General features: G+C 42.4%; 1 protein-coding gene across 2 annotated transcripts in view; it reads right to left on the reverse strand.

Moving 5' to 3' along the window:
* Positions 1–17,590: 17,590 nt before the first annotated feature.
* LOC126094721 (LIRP) overlaps positions 17,591–26,099 on the reverse strand; it is a 245,620-nt gene continuing 237,111 nt past the window's right edge. The window contains exons 2-3 of one of the 2 annotated variants that reach the window (XM_049909264.1): positions 21,098–21,305; positions 17,591–18,145 (exon numbers count right to left, since the gene is read on the reverse strand). In XM_049909264.1, the coding sequence (XP_049765221.1) occupies positions 17,922–18,145; positions 21,098–21,305 (432 nt within the window). In that variant the 3' untranslated portion in view covers positions 17,591–17,921. The remainder of the gene's footprint in view (positions 18,146–21,097; positions 21,306–26,099) is intronic. The other variant, XM_049909263.1, reaches the window with a different exon arrangement.

Genomic DNA, 26,099 nt, shown 5'->3' on the forward strand with positions numbered 1-26,099 from the left:
AGAGTTTTGTCATGGCTGCCTCTCACAAGGCTACCCGTAGCTCTAATGGAATGTTATTTACTTCCGGGGCTTTGTTTCAACTTAGTTTCAGTGCTCTGTCAAATTCTTCTTGCAGTATTATATATTCCATTTCATATTTCATCTACATCCCCTTCCACTTCCATAATACAGGGTGTTTATAAATGACTATCGGGGTTTTAATGCTTTCTAATATTTATTATATTAAACTTACAGTTATAAATGATATATCAAATGAAAGAGCAGCTCAAACGCTTTTACCAAGAACCTTATAATTGTTCAACGTGAGCACCGTTTGCCACATGGCACACATCAAGTCTATAGCCAAGTTCTTCCCAAACGTTGATAAGTGTGTCTCCTGTGATTGTAGCAACAGCTGCTTCAATCCCATTTCTTAATTTAGGGAGGTGTGGTGGTAGCAGAGGCATGTACACACAATCCTTGATGAAGCCCCAAAGGAAAAAATTGCATGGTCTTAGTTCAGGTGAACATGGAGGTCATGCAAAGCAAGCCCTGTCATTGGGTCCCTTGTGGCCTACCCAGTGCTTGGCTATAGACTTGATGTGTGTCATGTGACAAATGGTGCTCACATTGAACATTTATAATGTTCTTGCTAAAACTGTTTGAGTTGTTCTTTCATTTGACATATCATTTATCACTGTAAGTTTAATGTAATAAATATTATAAAGTGTTAAAACCCGGATATTCATTTATAAACATCCTGTATTGCTCTCAAGTACATCAGCCTTGTCTAGACCCTCCATATACTACTTCCACCTTTCTGCTCTCACTTCTTTGCTTAGGACTGGTTTTCCATCTGAGCACTTGATATTCCAAAGGTCTCTTTAATTTTCCTGTAGGCAGTATCTATGTTACCCCCTAGTGATATATGCTTCTACTGCCTTATGTTTGTCTTCTAGCCATCCCTGCTTAGCCATTTTGCACTTCCTGTGAATCTAATTTTTGAGGTGTTTGTATTCCTTTTTGCCTGCTTCATTTACTGCATTTTTATGTTTTTGTCTTTCATCAGTTAAATTCAATCTCTCTTCTCTTACCCAAGGATCTCTACTAGCCCTCATCTTTTTACCTACTTGATCCTCTGCTGCCTTCACTATTTCATCTCTCAAAGTTATCCATTCTTCTTTTGTTGTATTTCTTTCCCCCATTCTTGTCAACTGTTCCCTAATGCTCTCTCTGAAACTCTAGAACCTCTGGTTCTATCAGTTTATCCAGGTCCCATCTGCTTAAATTCCTACCTTTTTGCAGTTTCTTCAGTTTTACTCTACAGTTCATAACCAATAAATTGTCATCAGAATCCACATCTGCCCTTAGAAATGACTTACAATTTAAAACCTGGTTCCTAAATCACTGTCTTACCAATATATAATCTACCTGAAACCTTCCAGTGTTTCCAGGCCTCTTCCAAGTATACAGCCTTCTTTCATGATTCTTAAACCAAGTGTTAGCTATGATTAAGTTATGCTCTGTGCAAAGTTCTACCAGGCAGCTTCCTCTTTCATTCCTCACTCCCAGTCCATATTCACCTACTACTTTTCCTTCTCTTCCTTTTCCTACACTTGAGTTCCTGTCCCCCATGACTGTTAAATTTTCATCTCCCTTGACTATTTGAATAATTTCTTTTATCACATCATATGTTTCTTCAATTTCTTCATCATCTGTGGAGCTAGTTGACATATAAACTTATACTTATATGGTAGGTGTGGGATTTGTGTCTGTCTTGGCTACAATAATGTATTCACTACACAGTTCAAAGTAGCTTATCCACATTCCTATGTTTGTTTTAGTTATTAAACCTACTCCAGCATTACCCTTATTTGATTTTGTATTTATAACCCTGTATTCACCTGACCAGAAGTCTTGTTACTTCTGCCACCAAACTTCACTAATTCCCACCATATCTAACATTAACCTATCCATTTCCCCTTTTAAATTTTCTAACCTACCTGCCTGATTAAGGGATCTGATATTCCACACTCTAATCTGTAGAATTCCAGTTTTGTTGCTCCCGAAAACGACATTTTCCTGAGTAGTTCCCACCCGGAGATCCAAATGGGGGACTATTTTACCCCCAGAAAGTTTTACCCAAGAGGACACATCATCATTTAACCATACAGTAAATCTGCATGCCCTCGGGAAAAACTACAGCTGTAGTTTCCCTTTGCTTTCAGCCGTTCGGTGTACCAGTGCAGCAAGGCTGTTTTGGTATATGTTACAAGGCCAGATCAGTCAGTCATCCACACTGTTGCCCTTGCAACTACTGAAAAGGCTGCAGCCCCTCCTCAGGAACCACACATTTGTCTGGCCTCTCAACAGATAGCCCTCCATTGTGATTGCACCTATGGTATGGCTATCTGTATCACTGAGGCATGCAAGCCTCCCTGCCAATGGTAAAGTCCATGCCTCGTGGTGGGATTTTTTTTTTTTTGGGGCGGGGGGGCTCAGAAGTGTTTTATGTCTTAATCATGCCTGGTAGTATAGTGACCAAGGTTTTCATAAAAAATAATCTCAGCTTTCTATCTGTTTTTAACTGCATTTTTCCCCTTTTGTTAAGAAAGTCAGGGCGAACAGGCTTAGATGGTGGGGTCATGTTACACGCATGGGAGAATCAAGGTTACCCAAGAGACTCATGGGCTCAGCAGTAGAGGGTAGGAGGAGTCGGGGTAGACCAAGGAGAAGGTACCTGGATTCGGTTAAGAATGATTTTGAAGTAATAGGCTTAACATCAGAAGAGGCACCAATGTTAGCACTGAATAGGGGATCATGGAGGAATTTTATAAGGGGGACTATGCTCCAGACTGAATGCTGAAAGGCATAATCAGTCTTGGAGGATGATGATGATGATGATTAAGAAAGTTTCACAAATATCATCATTTAGATAGGTCTGTAATGATTTAGCAAATTAAGAGAAAGTGAAAATATTTTGTTTTTTGATAAACAGCCTGTGTGCTTCAACATATATCTTTTTCAGCGAACTTTGAAATACTGAAGTGACGCATTCACTCTTAACCTGTGTGGTCTGAGATGAAACTGGCTGGAAGGAGAAATGAGGTTCAACAACAGAGTCTCATACAGATAGGCCATGATGTATGAGCTTTCCAAGAGTGGCCTTAAGTCTTTTTAATGCTTTACTTAAGGCTATTCATTCATTACTAGTGGAGCAATTTAAAACTACAATTTTGGGTAAATTAAAAGAGCTACTTTTGTACAGTACTAAGGAATACTTCTCTGGTGATTGAACAGTGTCTCTCTGAGCTGGAACTCAGTGCCATGAAAATAGCAGCAACTCTGCTTTTTAACTACACTGTGTTCTAATACTGATTTTATTGTTGTGTTATTATTGTTAAGTTTATTGTAATCTACTTCTTAAATTTAATAAGTTATATAGTAGGTATCCAGTTTTGTATCATACATGCATTATTGTACCAGTATTCATTATAATAAACCTCATGAACAACATAGAGCTGGTAAACTATGGATAGCAAAATTGCTAAGTCTTCTTGTGGTAGTGCCCAATTAGCTACAAGTTTCAAGATTAATACCTCTTTTCTCCAATATAGTGTAATGGTAGTGATATTTACAGCATTCCAGAAATTACTAAAATAAATTCTTGTATAGGATTATTAAAACATCCCATGTGAAGATAATGTTGACATTCCTCACACTGACTGCATTTTCTGACAGTTTTGAGGAACTTTGCATGCTTATCCATTCCTAAAGTCAATCTTTAGTTATGGATTGCTCAATGAGAGCTAGCATCTAAGATATTTTATCTTTTGATAAAATAGTTTTACATGAAAATTACTGCATGACAGTTGCAATACATAATTTAATGTTGTTTTCATTCTTCATTGAGAGCAGACTGCCGAAGTAATGGTGTAAATGTGTATGGTATTTTTTTTTATGTACGCTACACAGGTTGCTTCAATTTCACTTTTATGCATAAATAATTTCAGTAATGTAATTTAGTCATGGGAGAAAATGAAAATTACTGCTTAAATAGCACTGGGTGCGGCTGAGTCTATGTTTTATCTTTCAGGTTACGTATGCAATGATCTCATAGCAGATTATGGATGGGTTCAAAGATGAAAATGATTGATGAATGTTAACTTGATTTAAAGATTGAGTTTATTGGATAGGAACTGCATTGTGAAATACACACCTGTACTGTATTATACAAGCTGTGCAAAATTATGAAGCACAGTATTCACACGACTTGTAAGAGCACTTTATTTGATCTTATGAATCAATTAATGAAGATACTAAAATACTGGTAGAGCCTATATGGAAATGTATGCTAACATAAAAATTAGTACCCATCAACTTTTACACATCACAATAATAGAAATTTTTCTATGGAATAGGAGTCATTGAGGGCAAACTTTTTCAGTTTATTTTCAAATATTACTTTGCTGTCTGTAAGATATTTTATATCATTGTGTAAGTGATAAAAATTTTGGTTGCAGCTTTGTGTACCCCATTTCTGCTAAGCACTCTTAAAGATGATCTACCAGAGAAAATTATTCCAAATGACTTAACTGAATGAAAATACACTCCTGGAAATGGAAAAAAGAACACATTGACACCGGTGTGTAAGACCCACCATACTTGCTCCGGACACTGCGAGAGGGCTGTACAAGCAATGATCACACGCACGGCACAGCGGACACACCAGGAACCGCGGTGTTGGCCGTCGAATGGCGCTAGCTGCGCAGCATTTGTGCACCGCCGCCGTCAGTGTCAGCCAGTTTGCCGTGGCATACGGAGCTCCATCGCAGTCTTTAACACTGGTAGCATGCCGCGACAGCGTGGACGTGAACCGTATGTGCAGTTGACGGACTTTGAGCGAGGGCGTATAGTGGGCATGCGGGAGGCCGGGTGGAAGTACCGCCGAATTGCTCAACACGTGGGGCGTGAGGTCTCCACAGTACATCGATGTTGTCGCCAGTGGTCGGCGGAAGGTGCACGTGTCCGTCGACCTGGGACCGGACCGCAGCGACGCACGGATGCACGCCAAGACCGTAGGATCCTACGCAGTGCCATAGGGGACCGCACCGCCACTTCCCAGCAAATTAGGGACACTGTTGCTCCTGGGGTATCGGCGAGGACCATTCGCAACCATCTCCATGAAGCTGGGCTACGGTCCCGCACACCGTTAGGCCGTCTTCCGCTCACGCCCCAACATCGTGCAGCCCGCCTCCAGTAGTGTCGCGACAGGCGTGAATGGAGGGACGAATGGAGACGTGTCGTCTTCAGCGATGAGAGTCGCTTCGGCCTTGGTGCCAATGATGGTCGTATGCGAGTTTGGCGCCGTGCAGGTGAGCGCCACAATCAGGACTGCATACGACCGAGGCACACAGGGCCAACACCCGGCATCATGGTGTGGGGAGCTATCTCCTACACTGGCCGTACACCACCGGTGATCGTCGAGGGGACACTGAATAGTGCACGGTACATCCAAACCGTCATCGAACCCATCGTTCTACCATTCCTAGACCGGCAAGGGAACTTGCTGTTCCAACAGGACAATGCACGTCCGCATGTATCCCGTGCCACCCAACGTGCTCTAGAAGGTGTAAGTCAACTACCCTGGCCAGCAAGATCTCCGGATCTGTCCCCCATTGAGCATGTTTGGGACTGGATGAAGCGTCGTCTCACGCGGTCTGCACGTCCAGCACGAACGCTGGTCCAACTGAGGTGCCAGGTGGAAATGGCATGGCAAGCCGTTCCACAGGACTACATCCAGCATCTCTACGATCGTCTCCATGGGAGAATAGCAGCCTGCATTGCTGCGAAAGGTGGATATACACTGTACTAGTGCCGACATTGTGCATGCTCTGTTGCCTGTGTCTATGTGCCTGTGGTTCTGTCAGTGTGATCATGTGATGTATCTGACCCCAGGAATGTGTAAATAAAGTTTCCCCTTCCTGGGACAATGAATTCACGGTGTTCTTATTTCAATTTCCAGGAGTGTATGCAAAATATGTGCACTTACTGATTTGTCTCTTCCCAACACTTGTAAGTATTTGAAGTTTAAATGTAGCTGAACTAAGTTGTTTTAGTAGATCCAAAATGTGTTTCCCCAGTTTAAATTATCAACAATATGTACACCTAAGAATTTTGACATTTCCACCCTATTCACTGTTTTCTTACCATGTGTTATTGGTGTGGTGCCCCTTGACATGCAAAACAGAGTATGTTGTGTCTTTTAGAAATCGAGAGGTGAGGTGACTCACAGAAAACCAGTCAATGATACTTTTAAGAACAGTGTTTGCCATTTCTTCAGTTGCTGAATGTATGTTTGAATTGATTGCAAAACTACTGTCATCTGCTAAAAGAACTAATTCTGCTTGTTGTATATTAGATGGAAGATCATTTACATATATGAGGATAAATAGTGGACCTGAGACAGAGCCTTTGGGAACCTAATTTTTGCTTTCAAAAATGGTTCAAATGGCTCTGAGCACTATGGGACTTAACATCTGAGGTCATCAGACCACTAGAGCTTAGAACTACTTAAACCTAACTAACCTAACGACATCACACACACCCATGCCCGAGGTAGGATTCGAACCTGCGACCGTAGCGGTCGCGCGGTTCCAGACTGAAGTGTCTATATATATATATCAGGTGGTTCTACTGAGAATACAGTTTTACATGGATTTGTGAAGTGCTTGTTAAAAGCTTCATAGATCTGCGTAGGTTCCAAAACAGTTTCACCTGCAACTACTAGTTCGAGTTCTGTTTTTCTGCCTTTTTTGATACCTATTTTATTCTTTACAATGGACCCTAATGCCTTAGACTTACTTTTAGCATTTGAAATTTAATTATTATTTGCCAATTTTTTGGCTTGTCTGACTACTTTATCGAAGATTTTTTTTTTATATTGCCTTACATAATTTAAGAATTCTGGGTCTAGATTGGCTTTTGTCTCCATATGAAATTCTCTTTTCCTCATGCTTGAAATCTGAATAGTCTTCGTTATCCATAATTCCCTCTTAGATTTTTATAGTTATAAAAGGAAAGCATTCACTGAACACCATCAAGAAGACCTCCAGAAAGTTAATAAAATCTTTACTTACTGACTGCACACACTTGCTCTGAATGTGAGTTATGCACATACCATGTTCTTCAAGAAGAGAGAAGTATTGTGAAAACATATTTTAAAAAATGCAAATAGAATTATTTTATTAAATTTATCTAAAATTATCCTCTAAAAACAACATTACTTAACTTGATTTTGACTGGAAATGTTTCCACCACATAATTCAGGGAGTGCTTTAGATTTGGGGGAAGGTTTTTTACTTGCTCAAGAACTGAACTTAATCAAGGTTTCATCTAAAAAACCATAAACTGTTCTTAGGTATACACTATTTTTATTCATTATTGATCATAACACATATTTTCAATATCCACATCATTAACAACACAATATTCATCTCAAGATAATTCATTATAAATGATGAAAGTCACCTGTTCACCTGTAACTTCTGTGCTGTTCATGACATTTCACACAGTTGTCACTGCTTAAATGTATGTCACCCTGTATTATCCATTGTCATAATGTACAAGTTTCATTTTCTTTCAGTTACTATACTTTCATTTACATGATATGGTTTCTATAGCAAATCAAATGGTTTTGTACTTGTGCAGTGTTTAGTAACAGGATTTAGTGGCTAAAATTTTACTTTAATCGTATAATTTTGTAAAACCATGGTTCTTGTCTTTATACACTGTACCAAGATGACTTAATAAGTTTTATAATAAAATAAGGATATGGGCAATTTGATGTTCAATAGGTTTGTTCACAAATGCACATGAAAACAGCATGTACCCAGAAATAAATATTTATGTTGCCAAATAAAACCCCATACTATAACAGAAGTCTCTGCTTCCATTATAGCTCTCAGCTATAATATGTAAGTAATTTGATACCATAATGGATATGTTCCCAAGAGAATCTATAAGTAAATCATAAGCGTTTTAAGACCTGCTGTTTCAATACATGTTTGCAAAATCGTCTGAAATCTGTTTTTGGATGTATGTAAAGAAAGAGTGGTAAGGTGTTTGGTGGTTGGGATATCCCTATGGGTTTTTACACCACTTAATGGGAAAGACATACTTGCTTCACACACAATGGCTCCTTCACATAACAGTGTAAGGCATGGTAATTTTGACACATGGGTGTGGTGGTAATTTTATTCAGTGTATGATTCTGTAGGCAAAATGTAAGCTTATACTGTACAATTGTTTTCATCACAGATCTTCATTGCAAAAACCACATCCTCTACAATGCAAATATTTTGTCACATGTACTTTCTGGATCAAAATAAAGCACGAGAACAAAATATACCAGTAGTTGGTTAACTGTATGAAATTAACTAGCAGACCAGGCCATTTATGTCACATTCTTCTCAGAGGAGTCCATGAACTGCTGCAACACTCATTTTGAAACAAATAAAGAAACAAATCAACAGCTAAAATTCACTACATTATGGGTAGAATGCGAGGTTGACAGATATCAATGTCTGGTAGTGGCCAGGCAAATAAAAATAATGTCCTAAAGTCTGCTAATCTACCACTTCAGAGCTATGGAGCCTAGAGGTCAAGAAGAGTTGTTCAAATTGTACATGGTGATGCACCTTTGAAGTGAGCCACGTCTTTGACAAACAAGATTAGAATCTGGTAATCCTGAAGGGAGTGAAGCTATTGTGGTCGCCATAAGACAGCAGAATATCCACTAGCATTGTGCATGTCTGACACCTGGCCAGGGGCGCCAGCAAGTTTTCTTGTCAGTAGGGCAAAAACATTTCCCCCATAAATGAAATTAGGAAGTTTGAGAACTGTTGATATCTGCTCAGTATACAGGGTGGTCCATTGATAGTGACCGGGCCAAATACCTCACGAAATAAACATCAAACGAAAAAACTACAAAGAACGAAACTCGTATAGCTTGAAGGGGGAAACCAGATGGCGTTATGGTTGGCCTGCTAGATGGCGCTGCTATACGTCAAACGGATATCAACTGCGTTTATTTAAATAGGAACCCCCATTTTTTATTACATATTCGTGTAGTACGTAAAGAAATATGAATGTTTTAGTTGGACCACTTTTTTCGCTTTGTGATAGATGGCGCTGTAATAGTCACAAACGTATAAGTACGTGGTATCACATAACACTCCACCATTGCGGACGGTATTTGCTTCGTGATACATTACCCGTATTAAAATGGACAGTTTACCAATTTCGGAAAAGGTCGATATCGTGTTGATGTATGGCTATTGTGATCAAAATGCCCAACGGGCGTGTGCTATGTATGCTGCTTGGTATCCTGGACATCATCCAAGTGTCCGGACCGTTCGCCGGATAGTTATGTTATTTAAGGAAACACGAAGTGTTCAGTCACATGTGAAATGTCAACCACGAGCTGCAACAAATGATGACGTCCCCGGATTTCTTTCTGTGGGGAAAGTTGAATGATATTTGCTACCGTGATCCACCGGCAATGCGTAACAACATGCGTCAGCACATTGTCAATGCATGTGCGAACATTACAGAAGGCGAACTACTCACTGTTGAGAGGAATTGCCAAATGCATTGAGATTGACGGGCATCATTTTGAGCATTTATTGCATTAATGTGGTATTTACAGGTAATCACGCTGTAACAGCATGCGTTCTCAGAAAAGATAAATTCACAAAGGTACTTGTATCACATTGGAACAACCGAAATAAAATGTTCAACCGTACCAACGTTCTATATTTTAATTTAAAAAAAACCTACCTGTTACCAACGGTTCGTCTAAAATTGTGAGCCATATCTTTGTGACTATTACAGCATCATCTATCACAAAGTGAAAAAAGTGGTCCTACTAAAACAAACATATTTCTTTACGTACTACACGAATATTTAATAATAAAATGGGGGTTCCTATTTTTAAAATAACGCAGTTGATATCCGTTTGACGTATGGCAGCGCCATCTAGCATGCCAACCATAGCGCCATTTGGTTTCCCCCTTCGAGCTAGACAAGTTTCGTTCTTTGTAGTTTTTTCGTTTGACGCTTATTTCGTGAGATATTTGGCCCGGTCACTATCAGTGGACCACCCTGTATACAGGATGTTACAAAATTATACCGACAAACATCAGCGGCTTATGGAAGGTGTCTTGAGGAATAAAATGACCACAAGAACCTTTGACAAAAAAAGTCATCCAATGACGCTACAGAGCATCAAAGGGATAGGCGGTGGATGACGGTTTTGGATGCAGGTTTTTATCCGCAGTTTATTTTTCTCCTGGAACCCTCTACAATCTCAAGTGTATTTCAGCATGCAGGAGAAAAATAGATTTCGGATGGAAATCCATGTCCGAAAGAATCACACACCAAGGCAACACAGCATTGCTTTCATAGGCGATAAGGGCTGTTTACGCAGCAGCTAGCTCCATCTTTTCGACTAGCGATCGTGAATATCAGTTGCGATACCGGTAACTGAATAACAAACAACATTGTGAGACGTTCTACTTAGGGTCGGACAGTGTACAGTCACATTTGCTGCCTAAGGCGTGGCCTAGGTGGCAGGCACCGACGTCTGTAACTACGGCGTTTTGTAGTGTCATTGGACGATTTTTCCAGACAAGGGTTCGTATTCTCAGCTTCTTCCTCAAAATACCCTCTAAAATCCCCCATAGTTTGTCAGTATTGTTACATATCACCCTGTACGTATTGTAAACGATATTTGTTTACAACTTATCACGGTGGTGTAGAGAAACGAGACAAGCAATTTGATATAAGACACTTGTGGTCTATCAAGTGGGGAACTACCACAAACTGGTCGCAGGCATATTGTGCGCATGGTTGTGATGGATCGGTCTGCTACATCACGAACCATATCACAACAAAATCGGTCTTCTGCGCAACGAGGAATGTCCGCAAGTACCATTGGACTCTTTTGCAGCAGAGTTGACTGTCCGCAAGGCATCCGTTTCAGCGTTTACTACTGGGTCAACGCTACAAGCGTTTGTGCCTGCCAGCAGGGGTAGCCGAGCGGTTCTAGGCGCTACAGTCTGGAACCGCGCGACCGCTACGGTCGCAGGTTCGAATTCTGCCTCGGGCATGGATGTGTGTGATATCCTTGGGTTAGTTAGGTTTACGTAGTTCTAAGTCTAGGGGACTGATGACCTCAGGTGTTAAGTCCCATAGTGCTTGGAGCCATTCTTTTGTTCTACCTGTTTGACCTATGTATCTGCCTTCACATGTGTTACACTGTAGTTGATATATACCTGCTTTCTGGTATATGTCTCTGTTTTTGTCAGTTTTGGGATGTATTTTTGTACAGAATTGTCTGTTGTGTATGCTATGTTTATTCCCTGTCTTTTGAAAATGATGGTGATTTTATGGATGAGTTTGTGTTTGACTGTCATTGTGTACCATCTTGTGTTTTCTTTCACCTTTTCTGACTATCCTGTGTAGTCGTTATGGGACTGTGATTTTGTGTTTGGTTCTGTTGTGTTATTGTCTGTGGTTTGGTGCTTTCTACTTTTATTTTACTTTTAATTTTGTTGTTTAGCTTTGTGACTGTGCTATTATTGTAACTATTATTTTATTCTAGCTGCATTATTGTGTCCAGTTCTTTTCGGTAGCTTTCTTTGATGAGTGGTGCTGTGTTGAGTCTATGGAGCATGTGTCGAAGTGCTGTTTGCTTTTGTGCGTGTGGGTGGTTCTTTGATTGGGGAATGATAATGTCCGTTGCTGTGGTTTTATAGTAAATTTCAAACATATACTTATTGCTTTGTTTTTTATTGTTATAGTCAGAAAGTTAATTTGGTTGTTCTGTTCTCTTTCAATTGTGAATTTTATATTTTGTGTATCTTGTTGATGTCAGTATGTAGTTTTTCAGTTTTTGTTTGTGGTTCATCTATTAAGCAAAGGATGTCATCCATATACCTGAACCCATATAATATGTCGTATTCTTTTGCTACTATTTTTGTGAAAATGATCTGTTCAATGTGGTTTACAAAAATATTTGTTTAAGTTCCTGAAACAGGGGACCCAGTTGACATTGTTTTTTATCGACGAATCCCGACTGTGCGTGCACCACCACGATGGTCGGATTAGAGTCTGGAGACATCACGGTGAGAGACTGTTGAACTGTTGCCTTACACTTCGTCGTTCTACTCCTTAGTGGTCCTGCACGCGGTTTGACGGTTTGGTGTGGTACGGGATTCCACTCCCGCAGTCCGTAGTACGCATCGCCGGTAGACCAACCAGCCAGCGTTATATCTCTTAAGTGTTGAGCTAGCCGACGGCCATATTGTAACACAATAGTGCGCGACCACACGTAGCAGGCAATATTTAAGACTTCGTCGCTCACTGGATTGCATTGATGCCTTGGCCTCGTCGTTCTCCCGATCTCTGACCTATCGAAAACGTCTGGTCGATGATCTGCGACGATTGGCCAGGGTTACACTACCTGCTTCTATACCACGTCAACTTTGGCAATACGTGGAAACAGCATGGACTGCTATACCCCAACAACATTCCAGATACTCTTTGATTCAATGCCGAGATGTGTAGCAGCAGTTATAGCCAGTAATGGTGACAACACTCAACAGTGGTTTCATCATCTTCTTCACTTCACATGGGGCCGTATTCCCAGTCATGTGGTCTTTGTACAAAGTGTTATCTCCCAATTCAATTTGTCTGTAATATCTCTGGTCCTTCTTGGGGTTGCGTTTTGGATGGCCAGCAGAGTATGTATGATGGGGTATTACTCAGTGGTAGAGTATTTGACAATATAATTACTAACATAACCATCATAAATGAAGACCCGCCCTTGCAGATACGTACAGAAACATAACGATGGATATCCACGGAGGTAAGCAACGGGCCGATTCTGATACGCGCAGGAACGTCGCATTTTCTCAATGTTTGTGCAGATACTTTTAAAAGCTTCAAATTGTGACGAAGTCCTCCAGCTCTAACGTATCAAATGAAATCAAATTTCAGTTTATTTACTTCCTCAAGAAATCCTGGGTATTCTTTTTCATAGCTTCTCCAAATTACTCCAGATGAATGCTGAGATGATTGCTACTAAAAGCCCAAGGTAGAAACCTTCCTTTCGTCCTTCCTTTGCCATCTATTTTCTTCTTCTTCTTCTGTAGCAGATTTTACTGCGGAGATCGCTTGGAAGTTTCCCATTTAATTTAATTTACTTGTAACTTCATTGTTTAATCTTATGAAACATTTATGCCCACTGCTTCATTTCTCTTTCTTGCAATCTTCCGTTTGACGATGCCACGCAGCAAGATTTTCTTCAAGATGTTTTCCCCATTCTTATTATTCCCGGCACATTTTTGATGTAATTGATAGCTTCGCATTCTGTCACTCTGTTTCGATTAAAAAAAATTCACACCACAATCTCATTTTAAAACTATTCAAGAATTGTTAATCTTTCTTACAAACAGTCCGCAATGCACTACCATTATTAATAAACTCCAGAAAAATCACTGTCATTAAACTTGTCATATTTTTTTCGTATAGACATCTTACTTGTTTCCTCGACACAGCTTCCGTTTTCCAGTGCTAAAGTCCCCAAGTGTCGAAAAGATTTTACCTATTCTATGCTCTTTCCTTCCAGTGACACTTTGGAGGAAACTTATGCTTGCGGATTTTTGTATTTTTCGTTTTTCGTACATTTATCTTCATTATATTTGTTATAATTTGTGAAACGAAGTATATTTTAAAGCTTTGTATCAATTACTAACACAATTGTTATCGTTTTCATAGTTATGACAAAGTCTTGCAGTGTATGAAGTTCTTATTTTATATGGTTGAAAACATAATACCTCAGCGAATAGGAAAGTAAAATTTCAACAGATGTGTTTCGTTTCGGCTCCAAGGCCACAAATCATTCGCTTTACCGTATGAGATCGTTAGAGCACTAGCTTTCCTGAGAGAAACTTCAGAGGGAACCAGCTACCATATGGTTAGACTTGTCTTTCGCATCTAATAGAGCAAAATTCTTCAAATATGTTACGAAACTATCATCAAAGAAAATCGTTTTCAGTGGACGATGATTAGAGTCTGAAATCAACCTCAAATTTGTTGGCTGGTTTAGAAAATGACATACTAGTCTGCAAGCTTACTGCAACATAAAAAAAAAATTGTTTCATCCAACATGCATCATCAAGTTGTAGCATACCATTCTAGAAGAAAAGCTCATATGAGTTTTCTTAAAATGAAAGAGGACTAGTTTTCGCTAAAAAACTTTTTGTGCCTTTACAGGTCCCCAAAAGAGAGAAATGAAAGTTGCTAGTACAAGTAAAATAGAAACCCAACCAACCAGTCAGATAGAAGCAAGAATTGAAATTTCAAGCAAGAACTGAGACAGTTGGTGCTTATATGCCAAAACTTGCTCGACGAATAGTTCACTCATTTCGTACAAGAGTCAATTTTACAAAAGCCGTAGCAATTTGGGCTTTGAATGATGTAAACAGTAAGTTTGCATTGGATTCATGTTCAAATTATGGAGAGACATTGAAACTGATGTTCCCGAACAGTTCAGATGCTTCTCGCTTCAAAATGAGTGCAACAAAGTGCAAATATATTCGCATTATAAATTAAAGTCCCCTGAATCGTTGGTCTCTCTGATGTTCTGGCTAATCTCATGAACTGCTGTAGGGATTCTGGTACTGTTTTCATTAACAGATATAGTGATCCATGAGGAAGGTTTGTGTACGTAATTTATATGGCCTGTAGTAATTATGAGTGTGTTCTCTTGGTTATTTGCGTAAATATTATGTTTTATTTTTACATTGGTTACCTGTAAACATTCTATGTTCCATATTTGGTTGACGATTGGAGTGACCTCTCGTGTTAATGATGGGAGATACGAGCTGCTCAGCTCGAGAGGAGGCGGTATCCGGCGGAAAAGCAGTAAACTAAACAGCTGCCGCAACTCCAGAGAGCAGCGAGGCTTGACCAAACTCTGTACATACTATGAATTAAAGATCCCTGCCGCGTTTTTGTGTCTGTGTGTGAATGCTAATCCCAGGAACTACTGTAGTGATTTTGAAAAGGTTTCACTAATAGGTAGACTGATTCATGAGGAGACTTTGTGTATATCACTACATATTATTCATATAATCAAGTGTCCAATTGTGGATACCTTGTGCTACCCATGTGTAGCGGAGGAGGGTCGCTGGTACTTTACAAACTCTGGCTACACTCCCAGTTTTTGTAATGAACAAAAAAATAAGTTGCATCAATGTCATGACTTTGTGCTATGTTTTGATGAGTCATTGTGGAGTTTATTCATGTTAATGGGAATAGAGTTCGCTCAGAGTATTTTAACAGTGTGGTTTCAGGCAGAGCTACTGCACAAGATTTACTTTAATAGTTGTGTTGCAGTATTCAACCGTTAGATCCAAGCAACTGTTTTTCTTAGAAAGTGCTTAATACAGAGTGACAATTATTGAAAGATATGAAATCGTCATTACTTCTGAATGGTTTGCATTAGGACGTTCAAACTGCACGGTTGGCCACGGGGTATGATGGGAATTAGTATGCGCATGCACTTTGGCTTAGCTGTGAAATTACAATGAAATGAACACCCTTAGCTGCTTTCAGGCGTTGACAGACGTCAACGGGGACAGATGAAAATGTGTGCCCCGACCGAGACTCGAACCCGGGATCTCCTGCTTACATAGCAGACGCTCTATCCATTTTTTTTTAATCTCATTTTGTTCGCTTTTGTTCGTTGCATCTGCTCGGGGCGGACGTCATAAGACATCCGTTTAAGTTCGTTGTTGATCCATTAACTCAGTTTTTTTGTTACAGAGGGCAGCTAACCCTCTGACCGAACACGCTGAGCTACCGTGCCGGCCCCATCTGAGCCACCGAGGACACAGAGGATAGCGCGACTGCAGGGATTTATCTCTGGCACCCCTCCCGCAAACCCACATTCTCAACGTATTGTCCCGCAGTACATTCGTAGTGCTCCCGCCCATTATACTCATTACTCGCGGCGCGTTGCCGATTCCCGTAAGAGTTCGGGCATTGTTTGTGCATTCGCACAGAAGAAGAAGATGGTCAAGTGGTCGGTGAGCCTTAACTATATATATATATATATATATATATATATATATATATATATATATATATATATATATATACTAAGATGGTATCTGTTCTTTCGGACATGTCCGAAAGAACAGATACCATCTTAGTATATATTTAGCAGTGAAGCCCACTTTCATTTGGGTGGGTTCGTCAATAAGCAAAATTGGCGCATTTGGGGGACTGAGAATCCGCATTTCGCGATCCAGAAGTCTCTTCTCCCTGAATGGGTGACGGTGTGGTGTGGAGTGTCCTGTCACGGGATAATCGGTGTAATAATCCTTGATGGCAAGGTGACCATCGAACAGCACGTGAAGGTTTCGGAAGATGAGTTCATCCCCGTTATCCAAAGTGACGCTGCTTTCGAAAAGATGTGGTTCATGCAAGACGGAGCTCGACCCCATCGAAGTAAGACAGCGTTTGATGCCCTGGAGGAGCACTCTGCGGACCGCATTCTGGCTGTGTGGTATCCATAGGCCACTGGCATGGGCCTCGATTGGCTGCCATATTCTCCGGATCAGAACACATGCGACTCCTTTTTATGGCCCTGAGCACTATGGGACTTAACATCTGAGGTCATCAGTCCCCTAGAACTTAGAACTACTTAAACCTAAAAACCTAAGGACATCACACGTATCCATGCCCGAGGCAGGATTGGAACCTGCGACCGTAGCAGTCGCACGGTTCCAGACTGAAGCACCTAGAACCGCTCGGCCACACCGGCCGGCTTCTTTTTATGGGGCTATATTAAAGACAAAGTGTAGAGCATTAACCCCAAAACCATTGCTGAGTTGAGAAAAGCCATTCAGCAGGTCTGGACGTCATCTACAGCGTCGATGTTCGGACGCTTCAGCGGGCCATGTAGAATTTCACTTTCGTCTGCGCCACATAATCGCCAGTGCTGGCAGGCATATCGAACGTGTCACAGCCTGAATCCGAATATCTGTAGTGACGTTTACGTGTTGAATAAAGTGTGTGCACCCCAGAGATTGCAACTAATTTACGATTTTTCATATAGTTCAATAATTGGCACCCTGAAAGTGCACGTACTGTCCGCAGCTCGTGGTCTCGCGGTAGCGTTCTCGCTTCCCGAGCACGGGCTCCCGGATTCGATTCCCGGCGGGATCAGGGAGTTTTTCTGTCTCGAGATGACTGGGTGTTGCGTCGTCTTCATCATCATCATTAATCCCCATTACGGTCGGAGGAAGGCAATGGCAAACCACCTCCACTAGGACCTTGCCTCGTAAGGCGCGCCGTTCCCCTTCGCTCTGTAAAGATGTATGGGACTTCATCATCATCATAATCAAGCGCATGTATTAAGAGCGGAGAGGCAGCGAAGATTTATTTATTTATTCACGGAAAATCAGAGAAATCAATATCAAAACAGAAGTGTAAATCACGCTGTACGAAAGTCAGGGAACAGGAGAGGTAAGAAACATACAGAACAATTTTTTTTTATTGTGCACATGTAAGTTTATTTTCACGAGTTTTGAACGCTTTTTTTGTACCAACTTTCGTCTTACGAATCACATGAAACGTATACAATTTGCAGTAAAATCAAATGCGAAATAAGAAGAATAATACTGATCGGAAGCGCGGGCGCCCCCTCGTGCGTTGCTTACGAGAGGCGAGCGCGGCTTCGGCCGGCCCCTCTGCCGCCGGGAGCTGGCCTCGCGGTCCGGCCCGCCCCGGCGTACAGGGACAATAAATAAGTGGCGCACGGCACGGCGGTGGAGCGGCGGCGGCGGCGGCGGCGACGGTGGCGGCGACTACCGGCGGCCGCAGTAGGTCTGCAGCTCGCTGATGCTGCAGCTCTTGCGGCAGCACTCGTCGAAGACGCCGCGCGTGCGCCGCCGGAAGACGGCGGCGGTCAGCAGGCCCCCCGCGCTCGGCCGCGCCAGCACGGGGTACGGCGGCAGCGCCGGCGCCTCCACCTCCTCGTCGGCCGACTGGCCGCTCCAGTAGTTGTCTTCAGACTCCGCGTCTGACACATCTGCAACATGACCGCGTCACCATCATAATAACCTCTGTCCATCTAGTGCCTACGCTTACAGCGAGGAACAAGAAAATTTCGCGGAAATGATTACGCGAGATTAGCGGTTTTTAGCGAAATAAGGCGAATCTTTACGAGGAATCGTGCAATCTATAATTTTGAAGTGTAAAAATGTTTTAAATCTGAGGACGACAGTTTACTGATATTCACAACAGCTGTTGAATGTCACGAGTGGATATTGTCCGATTTGCTAGCTGCGGGGTCAGCGCAGCTACTTGCCAATCGAAAGGGTTCTACTCCTGGCCGCGTCTCAGATTTTCTCAGCTCGAGAACTGGGTGTTCTGTTGTTCTCACGTTCCTATCGTCGTAACTGACAAGAAAATCGTCTCTAGTATACTATCATATCGTCTTTTCGTTACTGAGATAGCTGATTGGAGCGACCCGAAACCCAGATAAAAAAAAAGAGAGAATTGCATTTTGAATTCTGTTCGTGTATAATCTTAAAATGACAGTTCAATTCCCAGTTAATGAACTTCGATCTGACGACGAAAATAGCACCGAAAGTGAAAAAAAAAACACATCGAATCTGCCAAATAACAGCGAATACGACAAAAAACCACTGACTATGGCAAAATGCAACAAGGAACTTGGCAACAGAACGATATCGAATTTGGTAAAAAAAAAAAACACCAAATCTAGCAAAAAGCATTGAATTTGGTAAAAATACAACATCGAATCAGCTAAAAATACTGAATTTAGTAAAAGAAATAATGCCCAATTTGGAAAAAAAACGCCCAATATGGCAAAATAACCACCAAATGGGAGACAGGAAAAGAAAGTGTAGGGAGGATATTTCAAGTGAGGTACCTACACTACTGGCCATTAAAACTGCTACACCAAGAAGAAATGCAGATGATAACGGCTATTCATTGGACAAATAAATATATTATACTAGAACTGATACGTGATTACATTTTCACGCAATTTGGGTGCATAGATCCTGAGAAATCAATACCCAGAACAACCACGTTCACCGCGATGTCGCCAAACACGGACGCGACCATCTTGATGCTGTAAACAGAACCTGGATTCATCCGAAAAAAGGACGTTTTGCCACTCGTGCACCCAAGTACGTCGTTGAGTACACCATCGCTGGCACTCCTGTCTGTGATGCAGCGTCAAGGGTAACCACAGCCGTGGTCTCCGAGCTGATAGTCCACGCTGCTGCAAACGTCGACGAACTGTTCGTGCAGATCGTTGTTGTCTTGCAAACGTCCCCATCTGTTGACTCAGGAATCGAGAAGTTGCTGCACAATCCATTACAGCCATGCGGATAAGATGCCTGTCATCTCGACTGCTAGTGATACGAGGCCGTTGGGATCCAGTACGGCGTTCCGTATTACCCTCCTGAAGCCACCGATTCCATATTCTGCTAACAGTCATTGGATCTCTACCGACGCGAGCAGCAATGTCGCGATACGATAAACCGTAATTGCGATAGACTACAATCCCACCTTTATCAAAGTCGGAAACGTGATGGTACGCATTTCTCCTCCTTACACGAGGCATCACAGCAACGTTTCACCAGGCAACGCCGGTCAACTGCTGTTTGTGTATGAGAAATCGGTTGGAAACTTTCCTCATGTCAGCACGTTGTAGGTGTCGCCACCGGCGCCAACCTTGTGTGAATGCTCTGAAAAGCTAATCATTTCCATATCACAGCATCTTCTTCAAGTCGGTTAAATTTCGCGTCTGTAGCACCTCATCTTCGTGGGGTAGCAATTTTAATGGCCAATAGTGTATAATTTTGCCATGTAAAAATATTTAAATCTGAGGACGACAGTTTACTGATATTGACAACTGAAAGTTGTTGAATGTCACGAGTGGATTTTGTCCGATTTGGTAGCTGTGGGGTCAGTGCAGCTACTTGCCAACCGGAAGGGTTCTACTCCTGGCCGGGTCGTAGATTTTCTCCGCTCGAGAACTGGGTGTTATGTTGCTCTCGCGTTCGTATCTTCGTAACTGACAAGAAAATATTCTTTTCGCTACTGAGATAGCTGAATGGGAGCGATCCGAAACCCAATAAAAAAAAAAAGAGAATTGCATTTTGAATTCTGTTCGTCTATAATTTTAAAATTACAGTTCAGTTCCCGGTTAATGAACTTCGATGTGACGACCAAAATAACACTGAAACTGGAAAAAAAACCACATCGAATCTGCCAAATACAGGCGAATACGACGAAAAACCACTGACTATGGCGAAATGCAACAGGGAATTTGGCAAGAGAACGATATCGCATTTGGTAAAAAAAGTGCCAAATATGACAAAAAAGCACTGAATTTGGTAATAATACAACATCGAATCAGGCAAAAAACAAAAAAAAACTGAATTTAGTAAAAGAATGACGCCGAATGTGAAAAAAATAATACCCAAATTGGCAAAATAACCATCAAATGGGAGACAGAGAAAGAAGAGGTAGGGAGCAGATTTCAAATAAGGTAACTACTATACTGCGAGGAGCGTCCAATAAGTAAAGGAACACTTTTTTTTCTCGGTCGATTTCGGTTGAAGAAAACGTGGAATTTGTTGTGGGACATCGTGCAATATTTCCGTTTCCGACCCTCTTAGGACTCGACAGTAATATTTTTAAATTGATTACATTGTTAGACATTCAGTTACGGCTTTTTATAAAAAGGCACTGAAAAATTTAAAAATCAGTATTTGTAGCAAACTACCCCTCCAGGCTCTTTTACTATATTTTTGCATTAAAATACAACGCTTTGTTTTGCATATGTAAGAGAAATTTCAGCATTATTAACTGTGGCTAGAAGCGTGTTTTATCGAAATGTTTACAATTTCGGTAGCATCCCCTCTTTAGACACAACTGCGACACACGTTGAGGAAAGAGGCCATTCACCCCGGGCTGTGTGGGAGTGCTGGCAGGTGCTCACCTTGGGAAGCCTTCTTGAACATGGGGTTGTAGTTGCCACGGCAGACGATCTTGAGCGCGTTGGAGAGCTTCTCGCCGCAGTAGCGGGCCACCGGCTGCGGCGCGCCGCTGCGCTTGGGCGACAGGAGGAACAGGTCGGACTGCGCCTGCGTGGCCGTGCACAGGCACACCGCCAGCACGGCGAGCAGTCGGAGGCACAGCTTCCACATCTGCAACACACAGGCGCGCCCGCGCGTTACTCGCCGTCCGCGGTCGCAGAGCGCTGAGAGGTAGCTGACAAATGCTGCAGCTAGATAAGCACCCGCCCGGGTAGCCGCGCACGTTAACGCGACGGCTTCCGGGGCGGGGAGGTACGCGACCCGCAGAGCGAATCAGCCCGGCTGATTGAAGGCGAGGGTTCGCTGCGCTGGCCGGCCTGGATGTGGTTTTTAGGTGGTTTCCCACATCCCACTAGGTGAATACCAGGCTGGTTCCCACATTCCGCCTCAGATACATGCTATGCAAACATTTAGAACAATATCCCACACTTGCGCGCAGAATTTACTCTACACGCGGACAGAAAGGGTACAGAGCTTCTGTACTGGAGGGTGAATACGAGACTGATGGCCTTAGCTGTGTGGTCTCCTCAAACCCTTACTCAGAACCAGTATCGGTAGATACGTGCAGAGAAATCCTGTACGGACATTGGTGGACAAAGAGTGGCAACCAGTGTAGCAGAGTCTTGGGTTGGCTATAGCTGAAGCGTTGAGCTTCCACAAGAGGTCCACTTCATCTGTGGCAGTGAGGGCTACCTGTCATATCTTCAGGGCGAATTATCTAAAACTTCCGAAAATTTCAGAGAAAACTTGAAGTGGCACCTCATTTTATTGTCTTATCAGTAGTGTGCAATACAGTGTGGAGAGAAAGCACGATATACAAGTTTCTTCGTGTAGTTCCTCACACACCAATCACTCACCTAATCGAGAGTGTGTTAAACGACCAAGTGTTCCAAGTATACATAGCAGTCGACATCTGCTCCACAACAAAACTAAAGTATGGCCTTCCACAAGGATCAGTCCTCAGCCGACTTTTATTCAGCTTGTAGACTGTCTGATCAAAAACACCCGGACACCGCAAACTAGGCGTCTCGAGAGAAGGATCGGCCAGTATGAAAGCAAGCAGGGAGTATTGTATTGTCAGCAGATGAGCAGTAACAGCTGAGCCGGTGAATCAGTGGAGCTTACTGACTTCGAACGTGGACTTCTCATTGGATGCCGCCTGAGTAACAAATTCATCAAGGATATTTCTGCTCTTCTAATGCTGCCCAAATCGACTGTTGGTGATATGATTGTGAAGTGAAATCGTGAAGGAACATCCACAACTAAATCACCAGGCAGACGACGTGTACTGACGGACAGGAAACGTCGAGCATCGCTGTGGGTCGCTGCAAAATATCGCTTAAAATCAGATGGAGGAATCCACTGGTGGAGCCAGCCACGGTGGCCGAGAGGTTCTAGGCGCTACAGTCTGGAATCTCGCGACCACTACGGTCGCAGGTTCGAATACTGCCTCGGACATGGATGTGTGTGATGTCCTTAGGTTAGTTAGGTTTAAGTAGTAAGTTCTAGGGGACTGATGTCCTCAGCTGTTAAGTCCCATAGTGCTCAAAGCCATTTGAACCATTTGAAACGTAAACGTAGATAATCTCCTGCTTGTACCAGCATGACATAAAACGAACACTTCAGCCCATAATTCTGCATAACCATAACGTAATTTCATCCTAGCTACAAAAGATAACAGTAACTGCTTGACGAATGCGGACCTGGACCCAGACGTTTCAATACGTGCAAATAGTAGCTTTAGAAAAATATCGACTTTCACGCTCTACGACGTTAACCAAGACTGCAGTTCCGAATGTGTACCCTTGCGGCGCTGGTGCAGACTTACATGTTAGGTGTATTGTGTAATACGGCTAACGAGAAAGTTGGCAGTTCCAGACTTGTACGCTTGGGGCGCTGGTGCATACTTGTATTCGATAGGTGTGCCGTACAATAGCGGCTTATGACGATCGATCTTCTTCCAAACAACAAAATCCAAATACCATTCCTGAATGACAAAAAATCCGATGCGCAATTTTTCTTTCTACATCTACATCTACGTGATTACTCTGTTACTCACAATAAAGTGCCTGGCAGAGGGTTCAATGAACCACCTTCATGCTGTCTCTCTGCCGTTCCACTCTCGAACGGCACGCGGGAAAAACGAGCACTTAATTTTTTCTATGCGAGCCCTGATTTATCTTGTTTTATCGTGATGATCATTTCTCCCTATGTAGGTGGGTGCCAACAGAATGTTTCCGCAATCGGAGGAGAAAACTGGTGGTTGAAATTTCATGAGAAGATACCGTCGCAATGAAAAACGCCTGTGTTTTAATGATTGCGACTCCAATTCACGTATCATGTCTGTGATACTATCTCCCCTGTTTCGCGATAATACAAAACGAGCTGCCCTTCTTTGTACTGTTTCGAAGTCATCCGTCAGTCCCACATGATGCGGATCCCACACCGCACAGCAATACTCCAGAATAGGGCGGTCGAGTGTAGTGTAAGCAGTCTCTTTGGTAGACCTGTTGCATCTTCTAAGTGTTCTGCCAATGAATCGCAGTCTTTGGTTCGCTATGCCCACAATATTATCTATGTGAGCGTTCCAATTTAGGTTATTTGTAATTGTAATTGTGCTGTCGATAGCAACGATGCCACGGCATAGTTTCTCAAGTCCCTAAGTATGTAGTTGAATTTACAGCCCTCAGATTTGTGTGACGTATCGAGTAATCGAAATTTAGCTGATTTCTTTTAGTAGTCATGTGAATAACTTCACACTTTTCTTTATTCAGGGTCAATTGCCACTTTTCGCACCGTACAGATATCTTATCAAATTAATCATTTTGCATGTCGTTTCGATCATCTGATGACTTTACAAGACGGTAAACGACAGCATCATCTGCAAACAATCTAAGACGGCTACTCAGATTGTCTCCTATGTCAATATAGATCAGGAACAAAAGAAGGCCTATACCACTTCCTTGGGGAACGCCGGATATTACTTCTGTTTTACTCGATGCCTTTCCGTCTATTACCACGAACTGTGACCTTTCTGGCAGGAAATAACGAATCCAGTCGCACAACTGAGGCGATACTGCGTAGGCATGCAGTTTGGTTAAAAGATGCTTCTGAGGTACAGTGTCAAAATCCTTCTGGAAATCTAAAAATATGGAATCAATTTGATATCCCCTGTCGATGGCACTTATGACTTCATGAGTATAAAGAGCTAGTTGTGTTTCACAAGAACGATATTTTCTTAATCCGTGCTGACTACGACTCAATAACCCGTTTTCTTCGAGGTACTTCTCCGCAGCTCGTGGTCTTGCGGTAGGGTTCTCGATTCCCGGCGGGGTTAAGGATTTTCTCTGCCTCGAGATGACTGGGTGCTGCGTGTCTTTCATCATCATTTCATCCTCATTCTCTCGCAAGTCGCCGTAGTGGCCTTAAAGAACCGCCCCGCGAGGTGTCTCCCGGCCACCAATGCCGTACGCTCATTATTATTATTATTCGAGGTACTTCATAATGTTCGAATACAGTATATGTTCAAAAACCCTACTGCAAATCGACGTTAGTGACATAGGCCTGTAATTCAGCGGGATTACTCCTACTTCCCGTTTTGGGTATTGGCGTGACTTGAGCAATTTTCCAGTCTTTAGGTACGGATCTTTGTGTGAGCGAGTAGTTGTATATAATTGCTAGATATGGAGCTATTTTATCAGCATACTCTGAGAAGAACCTGACTGGTATACAATCTGGACCGGAGGCCTTGCCTTTATTAAGTGATTTAAGCTGCTTTGTTACACCGGGGATATCTACTTCTATGTTTCTCATCTTGGCAGTTGTTCTTGATCGGAACTTCACGTACAGAAAGCAGATGGAGCTACTTTTTTCTTTGCGGTTGCTCTAAAATGGTAATTTGTTCCCATCGGATGTTTTTTTGCATGGCGCCTGCACGGTGTTGCTACGTTAATGGTCACAGATGTAGAAGACCCGTTTGCAGACTGCAGGGGCGACGGCGGGCGCTTCGAGGGGCTCTGGCGGGTCCCCCGTGCCGCGGCGTCTCCCGAAGTGCCTCCGAAGGTCGCCGTAATTGCCTGCAGGGGGACCACGTGGCGGGGGCTCTAACCAGCACCACGCGCCGCCACACGCCTCACCTTGCACCGCTCATTTCCGACAACTGCGCCAATTGCCCGTTCGCGGAATGCTTCAGCCGCTGGCCCCCCTCTGACGTCAGACTTTCGCCGTTCCTTTGTGTGACCACGCCGGCCTCTCTTTGTCTTCAGAAATTCGGACTACTGTGATACCGCACCATCCAGCAGTGCCGATATCATGTTAAAATAAAAGAATACTCACAGAATTAAGAAGGGTAATATCAAAAACTAACACTAATTATTTACAGACGAATAGAAAAACTGATAGAAGCTGACCCCGGGGAAGATCAGTTTGGATTCCGTAGAAATATTGGAACACGTGAGGCAATACTGACCTTACGACTTATCTTAGAAGAAAGACTAAGGAAAGGCAAACCTACATTTCTAGCATTTGTAGACTTAGAGAAAGCTTTTGACAATGTTGACTGGAATACTCTCTTTCAAATTCTGAAGGTGGCAGGGGTAAAATACAGGGAGCGAAAGGCTATTTACAATTTGTACAGAAACCAGATGGCAGTTATAAGAGTCGAGGGGCATGAAAGGGAAGCAGCGGTTGGGAAGGGAGTGAGACAGGGTTGTAGCCTCTCCCCGATGTTATTCAATCTGTATATCGAGCAAGCAGTAAAGGAAACAAAAGAAAAATTCGGAGTAGGAATTAAAATCCATGGAGCAGAAATAAAAACTTTGAGGTTCGCCGATGACATTGTAATTCTGTCAAGGACAGCAAAGGACTTGGAAGAGCAGTTGAACGGAATGGACAATGTCTTGAAAG

Source organism: Schistocerca cancellata, chromosome 8, assembly GCF_023864275.1.
Source record: "Schistocerca cancellata isolate TAMUIC-IGC-003103 chromosome 8, iqSchCanc2.1, whole genome shotgun sequence".
In the NCBI taxonomy this organism is placed as follows: domain Eukaryota; kingdom Metazoa; phylum Arthropoda; class Insecta; order Orthoptera; family Acrididae; genus Schistocerca; species Schistocerca cancellata.